Source organism: Mercenaria mercenaria, chromosome 9 (genome assembly GCF_021730395.1).
Source record: "Mercenaria mercenaria strain notata chromosome 9, MADL_Memer_1, whole genome shotgun sequence".
NCBI classification, from domain to species: domain Eukaryota; kingdom Metazoa; phylum Mollusca; class Bivalvia; order Venerida; family Veneridae; genus Mercenaria; species Mercenaria mercenaria.
Genome location: NC_069369.1, coordinates 64,685,036 through 64,704,113, shown reverse-complemented (window position 1 = coordinate 64,704,113; position 19,078 = coordinate 64,685,036). Strand labels below are relative to the sequence as shown.

Sequence of the window (19,078 nt, the reverse complement as noted above, 5' to 3'; positions counted from 1 at the left end):
CTGGTGGTTTTTGTACAGATACCATGAACATGTAATGATGCATGGTGTAATTACCTGCAGGTAGGTGTTTCAACAATGTTTTGCTAGTAAATGTAAATGTGTTCAACCAGTTTTTACATAAATTTGTTTTTGCATACTGGAAAATATCTAACCTATGACAAGATAAATTGTACTGAAGATTTTTAAAATTGTTATAAATTCTTTTGAATTAGAGTATTTTCGAGTAGACATAGTGGACGAACTAAACACACTTTTCAGGAAATAGAGATGCCGACTAACGTGTACTGATATTTTAAGCATTATCAAAGTTACCATGGTGCTAGGTAATTTAAAAAATCGAAGTAGCTATATATACACCTAGGTACTTTAGCTCACCAGAGCCGAAGCCAGTTGTGATCGTACTGTGTCGTCCGGCGTTAGCTTTGTAATTTAAGCAATTCCTTCTAATGAACTGCTTTATGGATATCCACAAAAATGGTTAAAAACATTCTTGTACAGGCCTTTCTCAGATGTGTTGAAATGGTTCCGCATATCTCTTTTAGGGACCATCAAAAGCCCTTAAATGACTTCTTCTACTGAACTGATTATGAATTTTCACCACTCTTGGTATGTACTATTTTATATGAGCCGTGCCATGGGAAAACCAACATAGTGGCTTTGCGACCAGCATGGATCCAGACCAGCCTGCGCATCCGCGCAGTCTGGTCAGGATCCATGCTGTTCGCTAACAGTTTCTCCAATTCAAATAAGCTTTAAAAGCGAACAGCATGGAGCCTGACCAGACTGCGCGGACGCGCAGGCTGGTCTGGATCCATGCTGGTCGCAAACCCACTATGTTGGTTTTCCCATGGCACGGCTCATATGGAACACTCTCACATTTACCCTTTTAGGGACCACGGGAGCTAAGAATAGGAAAATGACATTTAAATTCTCATGAACTGTTGCATGGATTTTCACCAAACTTGAGCTGTAACATGCATGTTTGTATGGATTTTCACCACTCTTGGTATGTACTATTTTATATGGAACAGTCTCACATTGACCCTTTTAGGGACCACGGGAGCTAAGACTAGGAAAATGACATTTAAATTCTCATGAACTGTTGCATGGATTGTCACCAAACTTGAGCTGTAACATGCATGTTTGTATGGATTTTCCCACTCTTGGTATGTACCATTTTATATGGAACACTCTTCACATTGACCCTTTTAGGGACCACGGGAGCTAGACTAGGAAAATGACATTTAAATTCTCATGACTGTTGCATGGATTTTCACCAAACTTGAGCTGTAACATGCATGTTTGTATGGATTTTCACCACTCTTGGTATGTACATTTTATATGGAACAGTCTCACATTGACCCTTTTAGGGACCACGGGAGCTAAGACTAGGAAAATGACATTTAAAATTCTCATGAACTGTTGCAGGATTTTCACCAAACTTGAGCTGTAACATGCATGTTTGTATGGATTTTCACCACTCTTGGTATGTACCATTTTATATGGAACACTCTCACATTGACCCTTTTAGGGACCACGGGAGCTAAGACTAGGAAAATGACATTTAAATTCTCATGAACTGTTGCATGGATTTTCACCAAACTTGAGCTGTAACATGCATGTTTGTATGGATTTTCACCACTCTTGGTATGTACTATTTTATATGGAACAGTCTCACATTGACCCTTTTAGGACCACGGGAGCTAAGACTAGGAAAATGACATTTAAATTCTCATGAACTGTTGCATGGATTTTACCAAACTTGAGTGTATCATGCAATGTTTGTATGGATTTTCACACACTTGGTATGTACTATTTTATATGGAACACTCTCACATTTACCCTTTTAGGACCACGGGAGCTAAGACTAGGAAAATGACACTTTAAATTCTCATGAACTGTTGCATGGATTTTCACCAAACTTGAGCTGTAACATGCATGTTTGTATGGATTTTCACCACTCTGGTAGTATATTTTATATGGAACACTTCACATTACCCTTTAGGACCACGGGAGCTAAGACTAGGAAATGACATTTAAATTCTCATGAAACTGTTGCATGGATTTTCACAAAACTTGAGCTGTAACATGCATGTTGTATGGATTTTCACCACTCTTGGTATGTACTATTTTATATGGAACACTCTCACATTGAACCCTTTTAGGGACCACGGGACTAAGACTAGGAAAATGACATTTAAATTCTCATGACTGTTGCATGGATTTTCACCAAACTTGAGCTGTAACATGCAGTTTGTATGGATATTTCACCACTACTTGGTATGTACTATTTTATATGGAACACTCTCACATTTACCCTTTTAGGGACCACGGGAGCTAAGACTAGGAAAATGACATTTAAATTCTCATGAACTGTTGCATGGATTTTCACCAAACTTGAGCTGTAACATGCATGTTTGTATGGATTTTCACCACTCTTGGTATGTACTATTTTATATGGAACACTCTCACATTTACCCTTTTAGGGACCACGGGAGCTAAGACTAGGAAAATGACCTTTAAATTCTCATGAACTGTTGCATGGATTTTCACCAAACTTGAGCTGTAACATGCATGTTTGTATGGATTTTCACCACTCTTGGTATGTACTATTTTATATGGAACACTCTCACATTGACCCTTTTAGGGACCACGGGAGCTAAGAATAGGAAAATGACATTTAAATTCTCATGAACTGTTGCATGGATTTTCACCAAACTTGAGCTGTAACATGCATGTTTGTATGGATTTTCACCACTCTTGGTATGTACTATTTTATATGGAACACTCTCACATTTACCCTTTTAGGGACCACGGGAGCTAAGACTAGGAAAATGACATTTAAATTCTCATGAACTGTTGCATGGATTTTCACCAAACTTGAGCTGTAACATGCATGTTTGTATGGATTTTCACCACTCTTGGTATGTACTATTTTATATGGAACACTCTCACATTTACCCTTTTAGGGACCACGGGAGCTAAGAATAGGAAAATGACATTTAAATTCTCATGAACTGTTGCATGGATTTTCACCAAACTTGAGCTGTAACATGCATGTTTGTATGGATTTTCACCACTCTTGGTATGTACCATTTTATATGAAACACTCTCACATTGACCCTTTAGGGACAACGGGAGATAAGAATAGGAAAATGACATTTAAATTATCATGAACTGTTGCATGGATTTTCACCAAACTTGAGCTGTAACATGCATGTTTGTATGTATTTCTCTTAGGTTTGTTCAAATGGCTCCGTTTGATCTAAGTTAAAACTGGGGAAACCTTTAAATGACTTGTTATGAACGACTTTTATCATCTTTACCAAACTTGATCCTTTGATGGACTTTTTTCCTGGGCTGAAATTTGGGGTTACCAGAGCTAAAAACAGAAAAAAACTTCAAACAACTTCTTCTCGTGAACCACTTGATGGATCTTCATCAAACTTGATCTGTAGTGTCCATGTACTGAACTTTCTCAAGTTTGTTCTAGTGATTCCAACTTTTCATTATGAATGTTTTAATATTAAAAACATTTGTTGCCTTTCATGATTCAGTGTGTCATGACATGTATTCTAGATTAAAAGGTCAAGGTTAGTGAGTGACTTATGATGGCTCTCATGTTTTGATTTCTTGAATTATCAAAAATTACTAAAATTCAGCTAGAGCGGATATACAAATATACTGGTTGGCGACTGAGGGTGAACATGACTCTCTTTTTTTTAAAAAAAAGAAAAGAAATAAGCTGAAAACCTGTCCCTGGACTCCAAAAACATATTATTCCTTGGCGTTTATAATATCGCTGTAATTTAAGGTGTTAGACCCGTAATAGAGTTTATTATATACCTATATAAATTCTGTAAAAAATCTGCTTGTATTTCACAATTAAATATGAAAAGGCCGACAAAAATTCCGTATTGTACCTTTTAAATTCCGTATTGTACCTTCCGTATTGTATGCTGCCGGACTATTTTCATTAATATGCATGACCCGACACATTTATATAAAAAGCGCACATAAAAACTTAACAATGTTCCATTTAATATCGATAAACATTGAAGATTTCGTTCAAGAACAAAACAAGAATCAAAGTGGTAAAGGTATATATTAAAAGGGTCATTATAACAGTAGCTAGATCTGGGACTTTGTATTCGGCTCTCGTGGATTTTGCAAGGTCGGAGCACACTCGGCGCTTGCTGGCAAAATCCACTCGAGCCGAATACTGCATCCCAGATCAAGCTACTGTTATAATAACCCTATTATATCTTCAATTCCTACCATTAATCTACTTTGACTGAAATGTTTCAGGGGGCGTAGGTTCAAGCCCCACTGGGACCAATTTCTCACTCCTTATTTTCCTTTTTACCTAGTAATTTTTTAATTTTTTTCAAGATTTATTATTGATTTATTGTACAAAAGTGGACAGTTTTCATTTGATAAACAATTTCTTGCTGTTCAAAGTGAATTTACCTCTGAAACAGAAGGGGGTAGAGTTAGACATCTTTAAAAATACTGAGTTACATGCGGTAAAAGGTCTCTATTTTGCCGTCACTCTTTAGAATACATATTGTGAAAGAAATGTAGGTAAGTTTTACATCTGCCCAAAGATTAATTTTGAATGAAGTGAGCCAAATTTAAAACAGTCCCACAGGACTCGACCATAATTTTTCAATGTTGGAGTCTCTTAGATTATATATTATGGAAGAAATTTAGTTAGGTTTTACGTCTGCCCTAAGGTTATTTTTAAATAAAGTAAGCAAAATTCAAAACAGAAACACAGGATTCGACCTTATTTTTTCAATGTTGAAGTATGAATTCTGTCTCATTAAATCCGTTTACTTGAGGCACCCTTGAAAACATGATATTGACAGTTTTATTTTGTGTTTTATTATTGTTTACCAATAGTTTGGTGTTTCTTTTATTAAAATTAATGGTATAACGAATTCTCTGCAAACGTTTTGGACAGTGGCCATCACTTTGCAATTTGTCTCTACTTGAGCTTGAGGAAATAGCATAAATTATACAAAATTTATAAAAGAAACGGCACGGTAAAAGTTGTTTTAAGTTTGCAACACAATGCAAAACACAGGCAACTTAAAGAATATACCTAGCAAATATCATTTTTTTAAACATTTCTATTAGGGGTCCAATACCTTAATGAAACTTTTATTTCATGATGCACGAGACAAAGTGGGGATTGAAAATCTTAGAGACAACTCTATTCTATTTAGATCCTCTCAAGTTTAGACAGAAAGTTACACCTGACTGGTAATTTCCGTCATGCATCTGCTTATGGAAGGCACAGTTTAGAATTAGCATTGACAACCCGAAAAACTTGAAAAGGTCTGGATAAGGCCTAAAAAAATTCTTTGTTTCCGGTAACATGCTAAAAAAATTAGGGTCGGAATTTTTTTTTTTTTGATTTTGTTTTTATTAAGTGAGACTTTTCTGAAATTATTTTTATGTCAAAAAATGAATACAAATAAGGGGGTTATGCCTTTAGAACACCAGTAAGTTGATTTCTAACATCACTGACCATGTTTAAAGCATAAAAAGTGAAGTTTTGCAACTTTATGTTCAAAATTTGAAAAATAAAATTCTCCAAGGCCATAAAATTCTTTAGGGTCGGGCCAAAAATTTAGGGTAGGTCGGGATACCGGAAACAAACAATTTCTTTTTTTTACGCCTAATGGAACAGTCATGAAGTAATGAATAGACAAAATGTTAATGTAGGGAGATTTTTGCTTATTTTGAAATATAAATACGTAAGGGGCTCTTGCAGGACATCAGTGTATTATAACATACATATTAGCATTTTTTGTAGGTCACGTCACAAGTTTGCATGAGTTTTATCAGTCACAAACATTTCCCGAAATATATATCAATATTTGCCTGTTATGGATCAGCCCTATCTACTTTGTCTTTTATTTCCACAACTGTTGGAGGAAATGTATTTGTTTTGTAACATTTATCACAGTTCATAGTCAATTTCTACATATACCAACCCTTATATTTTATTACGCTTTATTTAGCTTGTCAAAACTAATACATGTTCATGCAAATTTGTCTCTTCCTTTCACTTATATGATTTGCCGCAATTCAAATAACCTTGAAGTGTGAACATGCTGAAATTATTCAAAACAATAACAATTGAGCCGCGCCATGGGCAAACCAACATAGTGCATTTGCGACCAGCATATGGATCCAGACCAACCTGCGCATCCGCGCAGTCTGGTTAGGATCCATGCTGTTCGCTTTCAAAGCATATTGTAATTAGAGAAACCGTTAGCGAACAGCGTCTGGTCTGGATCCATGCTGGTCGCAAATGCACTATGTTGGTTTTCTCATGGTGCGGCTCAATTATAAGTCAATATTGATGGAAATGTTTTAATCATCAATACTATTGTACTTCGATTGAAATCACTTTGTTTTGGTATATATGTACTAGTATGTGAGAACGGACACATGTCAATCAAACAACTATTACCATTTTAACTTCTATCTCCAGCACCAATATGAAAAGTGCATTTAGATGAATAGCCATGTATACAGAGCTATATGAAGTTTTGATTTAAGGATTGTGTACCGATCATCGGTATGTGGAGAGATGACCACGTTTTAAATCAACACATTTTCCGAAAAGTGCTCCCTTTTTCTAATTTTCTTACAAACTTTTTTCAGAAAATTATGAAAGCGCGATGTTATTGATTCTACCTTCATTGGATGATAAAGATAAGTGCCAGTACGTACCGCATTTACGGAAAATCCTACTTTCGATTTAAAACATGATTTAAATAGGAACGTATTTCGTTATATTTATTAGATTTATAGTGAACTTAAGTCAAACGTTTTACGTAGGATGAACATTTGTTCAAGATGGATGACTTAACTGTGAGTTGTAACTGCTGTGGCAGGAAGGACGTAAACCTGAGAAGATGTAGCCGATGTCAAGAAGTATACTACTGCACCAAAGTCTGTCAGACGATAGACTGGCCGAAACACAAGGAAACATGTGTTAATACTTGTCAAAATTCAAACACCAGTAAGACAAAAGAAGAAAAACGGAACGTCAAAGTTGCAAAACGAAAAAAAGGACGGAAAGTAAAACCTGATGAAATCGATAAAAGTAAGCACAAATGTGAAGAAGGGAAACGCGATGGAAAGGCAATCGCTGATTGTTTTGAAACGGATACAATTCGAGAAGCCGTTGATTCCACAAGCACAGAGGCAAGCATGCGGGAATGTTCTAAAGAAGAAGCTCGTCCGGACAAAACTGCGACTGAAAGTATATTTACTGACAAAATTAAATCAGAATACAAAGACAAAAATGACATAGACATAGATCCGAAGAAAGATTCTGGCGCTACTGAAAAAGACAGTGCAAGTGGATTAGAAGAGAACCTTTGTGGACTTTGTGCATCACCAGGGTGTTCATCAAAATGTTCCAGGTTCAAGGGGGTGTTCTACTGCTCGAAAGAGTGCCAGAGACAAGACTGGAAAAGACATAAAAACAAATGCGAAAAGGTAAATAAGGTTTTAAATATGTACTAAAACATAAAAAAGAAAATTGGTGTACAATTCTTCTTACCAAATTATGTAAGAACCAAATACAATTATTTTTTCATATAGCTCTTGCTGAGCATCACAATTTGAACATTTTATTTAGGGATTGATTGTTATTTGACATTTATTTCAATTTTCTGATACTGATAGAAAGCGAATTACTTATTCCTGAAGGCAAGCTGTTGTAAAAATGTGAAAAAGGACTAACTGCCATTTTTATGCGATTAGACAGGTATAAACCATATTTGAACATTTTGCAAAACATCCATGAATTATGGAATTGCAAAAAGTCCCCATGTAGTTTAGACCTGTATAAATACACAAAAATAGGATTTTTAATTTAGATTTTAAATATTGCCCCTCACCGATGTGGGTTCGAGCCTCACTCGGGGCGTTGAATTCTTTGTGTGAGGAAGCCAACCAGCTGGCTTATGGAAGGTCGGTGGTTCTACCCAGGTTCCCGCCCGTGATGAAATAATGCACTGAAGGGCATCTGGGGTCTTCCTCCACCATCAAAGCTGGAAAGTCGCCATATGACCTAAATTGTGTCTGTGCGACGTTAAACCCAATAAAACACAAAAAAATAAAACAAAAAATAAATATACATTACTCTTTCTATACAAAATTTGTAGTGAATGTAAATATGAGCAAATAAAACAATATCAATATAATATTAGCTAATATTGTGTGAGTGTAATATATTAAAGTACAGTGTAACTTTTTATGCATAAAATCTGTTCCGCGTAAGAAACGCGTTGTGTGTTTTTTTTTTAAAGAAATTTTACTATATCTATTTTATAGTTTAAAAATGTTGAAAAATATTTAAATCTGGATGCTACATATTGCTATAACTATTAGAAAGACATCGACGAGAACCACAAACGCTTTTACTCAATGTTTCTTATCGCAGGGACACTGCACGTATGTCACCGTTATAGAAATAACTTGGATGACCATCCTGTCTAGACGAACGGGCGTTTACATATTAAGGCGAAATAATTGTGAATAAATATGTTTGCACACAAGATGCAGGAAAAGAAATATTTGGCAAATTGGATGTTGCGTGTTTAATCTGTTTGTGATTTTTAATTATTTTTTACTTTATGACAGAAAATGATCTATAAGTGCATTTCATTACTCAGACAATACTTGCCTCAGAATATTTATTTGGCAAAACAGTCATCAATTCAAAGGACTTTCTACGCATTTCAGAAATTAAGTGAAGAAGAGGAGAGAATTCTGGGAACCCTGAAGAGAAAACAAGATAGCATTCAGAAATTTCAAAAGGATAGCAACGATAGCCATACAGCCTTTAATTTTAGAGGTCCCACCGATCGTTTCTTCCAAACCCTTACACCAGAGCAAGCTCTCAGGAGAGCGACACGCCCTGGCGGTTCATTGGCCAGGGCCGTTCGGCTGGCAAGAATTTTTTTCCCTCTGTATGAAGTCGTTACAGAATTTGATGATATCCCCTCAGAGCAAAGGTTTCCTTTCTTTCCCTTTATGGTGCCTCCTAAAAGCGGATACCTACTGGTGGCTTTTATGTACAGGTACCATGAGCATGTGATGAGACATGGCGTTTATCTGAAGGTTGGTCTTTAATTAAGCATTATACCTAAAATATATGTATGATATAATATGACACATCTTATTGCTAAAATATTTTACTTTGTATTTTAATGAATGGTTCAATTTAATATCAAACTTTATATAAATACTGTATAACGTTTTAAGAGAAACTTGTATGTTTTCATTACAAAGTATTCAAAGTTTTGCTCTTAAGCAAAAATGAGCCGTGCCATGAGAAAACCAACATAGTGGTCTGCGATCCGCGCAGTCTGGTCAGGATCCATGCTGTTCGCTTTTAAAGCCTATTGGAATTGGAGAAACTGTTAGCGAACAGCATGGATCCTGACCAGACTGCGCGGATGTGCAGGCTGGTCTGGATCAATGCTGGTCGCAAACCCACTATGTTGGTTTTCTCATGGCACGGCTCAAATAGACAATAGTTTGAGACCAACATGCGTGGAGTGCTTCATGACTGAAAATTCTTAGAAAAAATTTCTTATGCAGGTTTTTAAGCTAAGCGTAGAAAAGACTGTACCATTGATTAAGTGATTGAAACTCGGCACTGGGCCACCAGCCTACTGATATACAAGCTTAGAGACAGATCACAATAATGCAGCATCGCTATTAGTAAGCTCAAAATCAACCAATCAGACAGTGGGGATTAGAAACTGGTTTTATAGCATTAGGCTCAAATTCACGTATGTAAGCAGGTAGAATGATACAAATTTGATCGTTAAGTAAAATAGTTTTCTGTACATTTATTACTGATCCGTCAGTCCGTCCGTTCGTGTGTGCGTCCGAATTCTTGTCTGGGCTTCAACTCCATAAAGGGATTTTGAAATAACTTGGCATAAATGTTCACCATAATGAGACGACGTGTCATGCGTAAGACCCAGACCCCTAGCTCCAAGGTCAAGGTCACACTTTGAGGTTAAAGGTTAACAGGGTCTGTTTCGTGTCCGGTCCATAACTCTGCCGTCCATGAAGTGATTTTGAAATAACTTTGCATAAGTATTTACCATAATGACATGATGTGTCATGCGCAAGATCCAGACCCCTAGCTCCAAGGTCAAGATCACACTTAGAAGTCAAAGTTCAGGGTATTTTGATATTACTTGGCATATATGTTCCCCTTCTGAGACGATATGTCCTGTGCAAGTTCCAGACCCCTTGCTGTAAGGTCAAGGTCACACTTAGAGGTTAAATGTTAACATGCTTTGTTTCTTGTCCGAAATGTTCCCTGTAATGAGATGACATGTCATGCGCAAGACCCTGACACCTAGCTCCAAGGTCAAGGTCACACTTAGAAGTCAAATGTTAACATGGTCTTTTTCTTGTCTGGTCCATAACTCTGCCATTTATCAAGGGATCTGACAATAATTTGACAGAAATGTTAACTATATTGAGAAGGTGTGTCGCACGTATGACCCGGGTCTCTCGGGTCAAGGTCAAGGTCAAGGTCACAAAATGATTCATACCTAAACTATTCTGGCACATTTTGCGCAGACAACCATAGCATTCTTGGGCACGCGTCGGGGGCATTTGTCACTTATAGTGACAGCTCTTGTTTTATCTATCTACAATTTCTAGTTTATCAGTTTGTTGACCATAATTGTTTATTTTCAGGATGCTTGGGACAGAGAGAGTAAGGTGGAATTTTATCTGGACGATGATAACCCATTTCCGTTCTTCAGTTACTCGCAAGTTAAACCAGGCGGTTATATCATTTTGGTAGATCCCGTCATGCACTTTTTTATGGATGGCACAGTCGGGATACGAATGGACAACCCGGAAGATGTTAAAGTTCTGGATATTGAAACGGTCATGAAATGAGGAATCTGCATAGCTAAAATACGAGTATGACTTACCTGATCACTCTGTTGGTGAAAGACTTTGACTGTTCTTTGATGAATCTGTTTAATATTTAAATTTTAGTTTTGGTGATAGGAATTCGTTTGTTATTTACTCGTTGTATTTAGTTTTGAAGATCACATATTTACACACATATGACCAAAATGATGCCTTTGCTACAGCTGTCATGCACACTTTTTGTTAGCAATCGCTTTTTGTTAGCAATCGTACTGTAGCAGTTCAAATTCAGTCTAGTCATGTTCGAATTTACATAATATTCTTAATAATTAGGATACTTGATCAAGTTAATAAAACATAATATTCCTGAAACTACGACGTCAAAAAATGCTTATTTGTTCCACTAAATTTGCATTCTGGTCGGATTATTTTTCAAGCAAAAAGTTTATTAGAAATTTGTATGCTATCGATAACCATTCAGTTAGACCAAAGAGGTAAATCGTTCTTGTTTTAAATGTTATCATCGAAAGAATTTTGATAAAAACAAAGTTTCTACTTTGCCCAATACTAAATTATTTAAGAACTAATAAATTTTAGCCCATTCTGCATACATTATAGTTCTCTTTATTTGGTCTGGCTAACAATTTGAGATATCATCTTTTATCAATCGTTTGCTTTTTATCAAATGTCTTTCAAAGAGATCTTTCTCAACTGCCAAACAAGAATAAAAATCTGAACGTCTGTGCATTTAAATTTTGCATTTACAATTAGTTACAATTAGTTACAGTTAAATTGATATAAATGATCATTATCAGAAACAGTATCTTTTTATCATAAACTATATGATATATCTATTGTTCTATTGTTTCTAGCTGTACTGTCGAATTTTATCAGCCAGTTATTGTTTGTCTCTTTGAAACTATAGGATTGTTACTACTGAACCAGATTAAGGTCATCAAATCTATTTTTTTAGGAACTCTTGCATTACAGCCCTCAGATACAATCGTAAATAAACATGAAAAGTATTTATTTTATATTCAGAAAAGGGAAATACATATAAATTGGTATTAAATGAATTTTCGATTTTGTTCATAAATCTAAGTACCATTAAGAGATGAAATAATATAATGGAACATAAGTAAGGTTGTGATCGAGTCGTTTACTTTAAGAGATCGTTAGACTATTGTATAGGTGTTGGACTTAAGTTATGAAAACTTAAATCTGAGAAATGCCTTAGAAGTATAGCAACTGACTGGCTTTACAACCTTGGATCCAGCTATACTGTGGCTAGCATAACTATTCTATTTCAAACCCAGGCAACAAATTCAGCTGTATGATAAAGGAAAATAGAGTAATATAATGTACACAATAGTTCAGTGCTTTTTTCATTCTATTATTGTTATACTTTATAATGTTAAAAATAAAATGTACAGTCGTTTATGTGTTATTTTTTAAATGTCCATGTATCATATTTGTTTTGCATCGTCTTGCAGTTCAAAATCAGTGCTTAGGAAGAAAACAGTTGTACAAAATCAGGCAGTTTCTAAACGTGTATGTGTCTACGTGTAATAAATCCCTTCATACGATTATACGCGTGTGCTAAGATATGAATGCGTACTTATACTTTTATACATCCAATTTAGATGTTATAGTGTTCTCTGGAACATGTACGGCTGTGGTCTCTTATTTTAGTAAAACATTAGATGCTTTAAATTCTGATCCATAGGCGCTTATTAATATAGATAAAAAAACTCATACACGTAGTCGTACACGTTTTCTTAATCTCTTTACATTCATGTAGGAAAAAAACATTAAATTCTGATCCATAGGCGCTTATTAATATGGATAACGAAGCTTATACGCGTACTCGTACACGTTTTTTTTATCTCTTTACATTCATGTAATGTTTCTGTCCTATCTTCAGTTACACCATTAACGTCGGAACATTCGGTAACTGTTAGTCATTAGTTTAGGCAAAGAATCTTTAAATAAAATTGCTTTTAATTCTGCGGATACCTATAAAGCCTTACTCCTCAAAAACACTTTTAATCATGGCTAAAATCTGATATAAAAAAAGTCTTTTCTAATTTTTAACAATATAATTATAATTCTTTCTGTATTGAAAATACCAAAGTGGCATTACATTACAAGCTATACTCTTTTAAATACATTTTGACGCGTTTGAAATTACTTCAACAACTTGGAATGTCTGATGAATCCGTGAAATTTGAAAAAAGGAATCGGAATCATATACATTTTATTACCATTTCGTGCTCTATATCGATTTGTAAGCGGTTTTCCAACCACATACTTCTCATCAGCAGTGTCATTCAATATATAATGGAACCATTGATACAGTTTTCTCTATAGTGTTAGATAAATCATCTTCCAATTGTTTGGAGATCCACTGATATTTGATAAAATATTTCTTTTCAATTGAGAAGTGAATATCAGGTCACTGGCAAAATAATAATAATGTCTGCCTTGTTTTAAGCTTAGAGAGTGATAAGAGACAAATATGGAAACCAATATATGTGATCTGTATGTGTTGGTATCGATATTTAATTACAACATTTTGACCGCAAACCTTGTGTTATGCAAAAAAATCTTTGTGGAATTCTTTCTTTACCTGTTCCATGTCTTTCCTTAAAACACATTTACTAGGTATTCTATAAAAGATACTTACACAACGTCATTATTTATTGAATGACCCTCGTATATCGTCGTATATACGAGTACGTATGGTCAAGAGGTCAAGGCATCAGGTCGGCGGTTCGATCTCCACTGGATCCGTCCCGATTTGGCTGATTGGTGAACCACTAGCTAGATAGACAGAGAGCTATGATAATGTATGTTCCCTGTATATTGTATTTGTGACACAGGAAGTGCAACATTTGCTTGTAGAGGCTTATAAATACATTGAAAAGTGAGCTATGCTACTTGCATATTAAGTTTGATAAAATTATATTCATTCCATATAATGTCATAGAAGGTTTTGCAAGAAAACTGGAAGATTAATCAATAATTATTTAGGAGTGAGTTATGTTTGAACTTCATTTTTTTGATACTATCAGTAATTTATAGCCTTGGAATTCCATCGGTTTGATTGAGCCTGCTCAAGAACGGTAGTGGAAATGCATGTTTTCAATAGAATCGATACTTTAATTGCCTTAAGGTATCCGATCCACAAATAGGTAAATTTGATGCCTGGTGACCCCCTTTTTTTTGGTATCATTTGAGAGAGCTGTGTCTGCTGAACAATAATTAGTAAAAATGACCATAAATAATATGCAAGAATCATTTCAGTCATGTTTTTATACTGAGAAATGATAAATATTATACAGAGCTTACCAGGCGTCAATATTTGATATATTTTAACAGCACTGTTATATAGAACTTGCTTATTTCTGGATCGGATACACTAAGCTATATTTATTTAAGGGCATAATGTACAATCTTGTTATTACTACGAAATGTTAGTGGTGGTCTAAAAGCATTTTTGTGTTTAATTAATTAAATTCCAAAGCATATTATTTCATTGTTTTTACATGTTTACTTTTGAATGATTTTATTATTGGGTCGACTTACTGTAGCCACTTTAATTTTTTTGCTTTAATAACTAAAATAATTAAATATTGATATTTCTTGTTCTTAAGGCTTGTTTAAAACACGTTATCTATCTACCTTTTTTTTCTTATTTGTAAAAAAACTTGAATAATGTTTTTTTTCTGGTTTTGATTGTAACAAACACATTGGATAATGTTTATTGTTTGTTTGTATATAAGCTTATTAATTTTTATAGTCGATATCGGTTACCCATATGGCGACTCCTCCTCCAGAAGACTGTTAGTAATGTTAGTAAGAGGAGAAGACGCTCCAATTCCAGAAGCTTCCCTGGTTCTTTAGCGTGCCCGGTGTAAAGCACCCTTACATGGGACTCTTATCCCAATGTTAGTATGTTTTAGTTGGAGGAGTGGGGGCTCGAACTCACGACCCCTGGTTTCGTAGTCAGACAGTGTTACCACTGGACCACCGCGTCCGCTCTATGTTTATTGCCTCGGCGACCCGGGTTATATTCTCGACTCGGGCATTTCTTCTTCTTCTTGTTTTGGCATTTTTAAGATAGTTTAGAAACAAAAACTCATGTTCTAATGTTCATAATATGACCAATGCTGTTCACTTTCAAAGCCTATTGGAATTAGAGATACTGTTAGCGAACAGCATGGATCCTGACCAGACTGCGCGGATGCGCAGGCTGGACTGGATCCATGCTGGTCGCAAAGTCACTATGTTGGTTTTCTCATGGCACGGCTCAAGTAGTCAAGGTGAACACACAACTGCATCTTTGTGTCATTTTTTTTCAATAAAAGATCCTGTATATATCTACTTATCTACTTTTGTTACCGCCTCGTTCCTTCTTTCACCGTGCATTTGCGGTGCCAAAATATGCGATGATAAGACGTATTCAACAAGTTTAAATTATTTTAGGAAAAGAAAAAAGTCCTAAAACATCTGATAAATAATGATGATCTAAAACATAAATTGACTCAGGCATAGACATTTATCTTAAGATCCCAAAGTCGCTGTAAACCTCTGATATTATGTCTGCTCGCATTCGGAAAACTCCGGACATAACCGAGCCGGCCCGAGTCTCAATTTTAAAAGTAATAGTGGTTGTATAAAAGACACAATGGGTAAGCGAAATCATAAAACATTTTCTTTTTACTATTACACAGTTGAGTCGAGCAATAACTTTTTTGAAACATCGCCGAGGCAAAAACGATTATATTTTCCATTTTTTTGTATTTTGCGCAATATATCAATGAAAATGATCCTAAATTTTGTCCAAAATTAGACTTTTACTATTGGACTTCATTAGAAAATAAGGGTGGTAGCTTAAAAGGTTTAAAGCGAAAGTGAAAGCATAAACTTACAATTTCTAAAGTTATATAATCATTTAGAGGAAAGATTTAAACAACTTTTACCACCGAAGCAAATTCGATATCTTAAACCATTTAAAAGATATAACAAATAAATCGAATTAATCCTTCTTTATTTAATGTGTCAAAAAACCGATAATACCGAGTAACCGATACTGAAAAAAATTGAAAGTTCGGTATGGTCAGCGGCAGATACACATGCTTGCAAAATCCCGATTTCTCGGTTTCTCTCGGCCTCTGACAAACACGGCATTGTAAAACCTTATGAATTCAGTTGTGAATTGAAGTGTGTGGTCGCTTAGGTAATGTAGAGCGCTTTTTGTTCAAGCTTTATCTGACACCATTCACTGTGCACGATGCTCACGTGCAAACAGAGATAAGCCGAATTTAAATTATATTCTGCGAGTCAGAAGTTAGACACATGTTGTGTATCGAAATGATGTGTGACATTGTGGTTCAAATGTAATCCACGAACATAAATTGGCTGAATATAGATAATATCCTATTCCAGTATAATTTCATTCGGGTAAAATAAAAGAATAACACTTTCCGAACAAAATGTTCTTGTTAAAAATGACCTCTCTTATGCTGGACCGACTTCGAAACAACCGGAAAAGCTATTTTCTGAAAATAAAAATATCAATGAAGAAACCGATCGTTATTACATGTAATTGATTTTAAAAGCCATGTACAGCACATTAAAGCTTTAAATATAGAGTACCGATATCATAGTTGCAATTGAAATGGCAAGCCACGGTTCCATGAGGTTAACCTGATATTGGGAAATCCCTACTTTCGATTTAAAACGTGTTTTACCTACCTGTAATGTTGATCATTAGGCGAGTGTTTTCCAAAAAAAAATGATGAAAAGCTTAAAATGGGAGACTTAGATGTGAGTTGTCACTATTGTGATAGGAGAGGTTTGGATTTTCGGCGGTGCAGTCGGTGTAAAAGTGTGTATTACTGCACCAAGGTTTGTCAGACCTTAGATTGGTCAGGGCACAAAGGCACCTGTGTGAGTACAGTTCAAAATTCAAACCGCATTAAGAAAACGAAGGGCAGAAAGAAAGGACAATATACAAAAACTGAAGAAATTAAAATAAGCGAGAATATACTTGAAGACGAAGGTCACATCTGTGAAAACTTGGGTACCCGCAGTTTTGACACGGATAAAATTCGTGAAGCCCTTGATTTCGCAAATACAAACAAAGAATCTCAGGACAATGATAAAGAAGAAGCTGTTCTCCACAAAACAAATGTTAATAGTACATTGGCACACCAAATGGAGACTAAGTACAAGGACTTAAATTTAAATGAATCTGAAACCAATTATGAGTGCAATGTGACTACGGGTGACATCAATAGCTCTAGAGAAGATCCAAAGTCAAATTTTAACTCTGCTTCAAGTGTTAAAGGAAATGAATCACATGATGGCAGTAAACTAAACGACACGGAGAATGACAGCACGAGTGGATCAGAAAGAAACCTTTGTGGATTTTGTTCTACGTCTGGGTGTTTAAAGAAATGTTCGAGGTGCAAAGAAACATTCTACTGCTCTATAGATTGTCAAAGACAAGACTGGGCCAATCATAAAAGCACGTGTAAAAAGGTAAATGTTTTTATCGGTGTTAACTCGTTCAACATAATCATTAGTTATGAAACTGGAGGCCTATGTAGCTTCCAAACCTTCTGTCTTACATGTCATTTATTTTAGAAATCTTGTACGAAGCAGTAATAGGACATTTTCCATATGTGTTTAATGTGTTAACGGACATATACACATACAGATACAGCTTTCGTTTAGAAATACAAATATTCTAAAGTAAAACTTATGTGTACTTTCCTAGAAGCATTGAATACAAAAATGTAAATGCAGATATGTTCAAGCAAGATATTGTTTCGCTATACATGTATTCGCTCAGTGTCCGTCTTCACGGAAATAAATACGAAAGTGCTATTATTGTTATAAATAGTCCTATCTGTTTATCAAGTTGGCCATATAATAATAAATATGACGAGTATTCAACGATGCGAACCAAGCAAAAGTAATCAGAACACAATTTGAAAGGGAACTTCAACATTTTTTAAATGTTTTAAATGTTTATCATTTAAGGCAGTGAAGGAATTTTCAAAATCTGTGTAAGATGAGAAAGCTATGAATGTGTCTATATTGGATCAAAACTGTCGCAAATTTCTTTCTATGGCAATATAAAACAAATTTGTTTAATTTATTTTAAGATATTTATCTTAACTTATCTATTTGTTTAATTCTCTACTTTTACCAGCTGGAATATAAGAATGTATCATGATTTACATCTTAAACTGAAATCATTGATCTGTTTAAAGGGGGCTTGCTTAAATCAATAATTTAGCAGATGCTTACAAGATAGTCTGAATGAATCGCGCAAAAAAACTTCACATATTATCTTTAAGATATTAACCGAAGAAGATGAAAGAATTCTGAGATGCTGGAAAAAGAAACAAGATCATGTTGAAATGCACAAGAAAATGGAAAAAAATGCAAAGCCACCATACTCTTCCTTCGAGAATTTTCTTGGCCCTGGCGACCGTTTTTACCAGACTCTCACACGGGAGCAAGCTCTTAAGAGAGCAACGCCCCCAGAGGGGTCGCTTTCCAATGCTGTTAGGATGGCGAGAAGAATGTACTTTTCCCTGTATGACGTCGTGACTGATTTTGATAACATCCCTTCAGAGCCGATGTTCCCTCTCTTCCCCTCCATGAAGCCTCCTAGGAACGGATACGTCCTAGTGGCTTTTATATACAGGTACCATGAGCATGCAATGAGACATGGTGTATATCTGAAGGTAAGCGTTTCAAATTTAGTTCTCTTTATTATAGATTTCGTAATTATTCGCGATGGTATAAGTTTTGCTAATGATCGCGGACAGCGAATTCAAAACTCCCTTGAACCTTATCTCAACACAATATGAACAATTACGAATAGCGAAATCATCCAGACGCGAAATCATCCAGACGTGAGAATTATCCAGTATACAGTACCTGATTTATATCATATTGAAGTGGTTGGTGTGTTATTTAATCAAGTTTATATCACGTTATGAATTTTATGTTTAGATCTGCACCCAGTCTTTACAAGATATTTAATTTCCTTCATGAACAACTTTAGGCTTAGGCTTTCAAAAAAGAACTTAGATTACAAAATGTCTGATATTAG

The 19,078-nt window shown here is 35.3% G+C and overlaps 1 protein-coding gene across 1 annotated transcript in view; it reads left to right on the top strand.

Moving 5' to 3' along the window:
• The first annotated feature begins 6,445 nt into the window (after positions 1–6,445).
• LOC123546263 (uncharacterized) overlaps positions 6,446–19,078 on the top strand; it is a 35,135-nt gene continuing 22,502 nt past the window's right edge. Inside the window, exons 1-6 of the mRNA XM_053550612.1 lie at positions 6,446–7,524; positions 8,776–9,153; positions 10,759–10,953; positions 14,744–14,786; positions 16,721–17,490; positions 18,315–18,707. Of these exons, the coding sequence (XP_053406587.1) occupies positions 6,877–7,524; positions 8,776–9,153; positions 10,759–10,953; positions 14,744–14,786; positions 16,721–17,490; positions 18,315–18,707 (2,427 nt within the window). The 5' untranslated portion in view covers positions 6,446–6,876. The remainder of the gene's footprint in view (positions 7,525–8,775; positions 9,154–10,758; positions 10,954–14,743; positions 14,787–16,720; positions 17,491–18,314; positions 18,708–19,078) is intronic.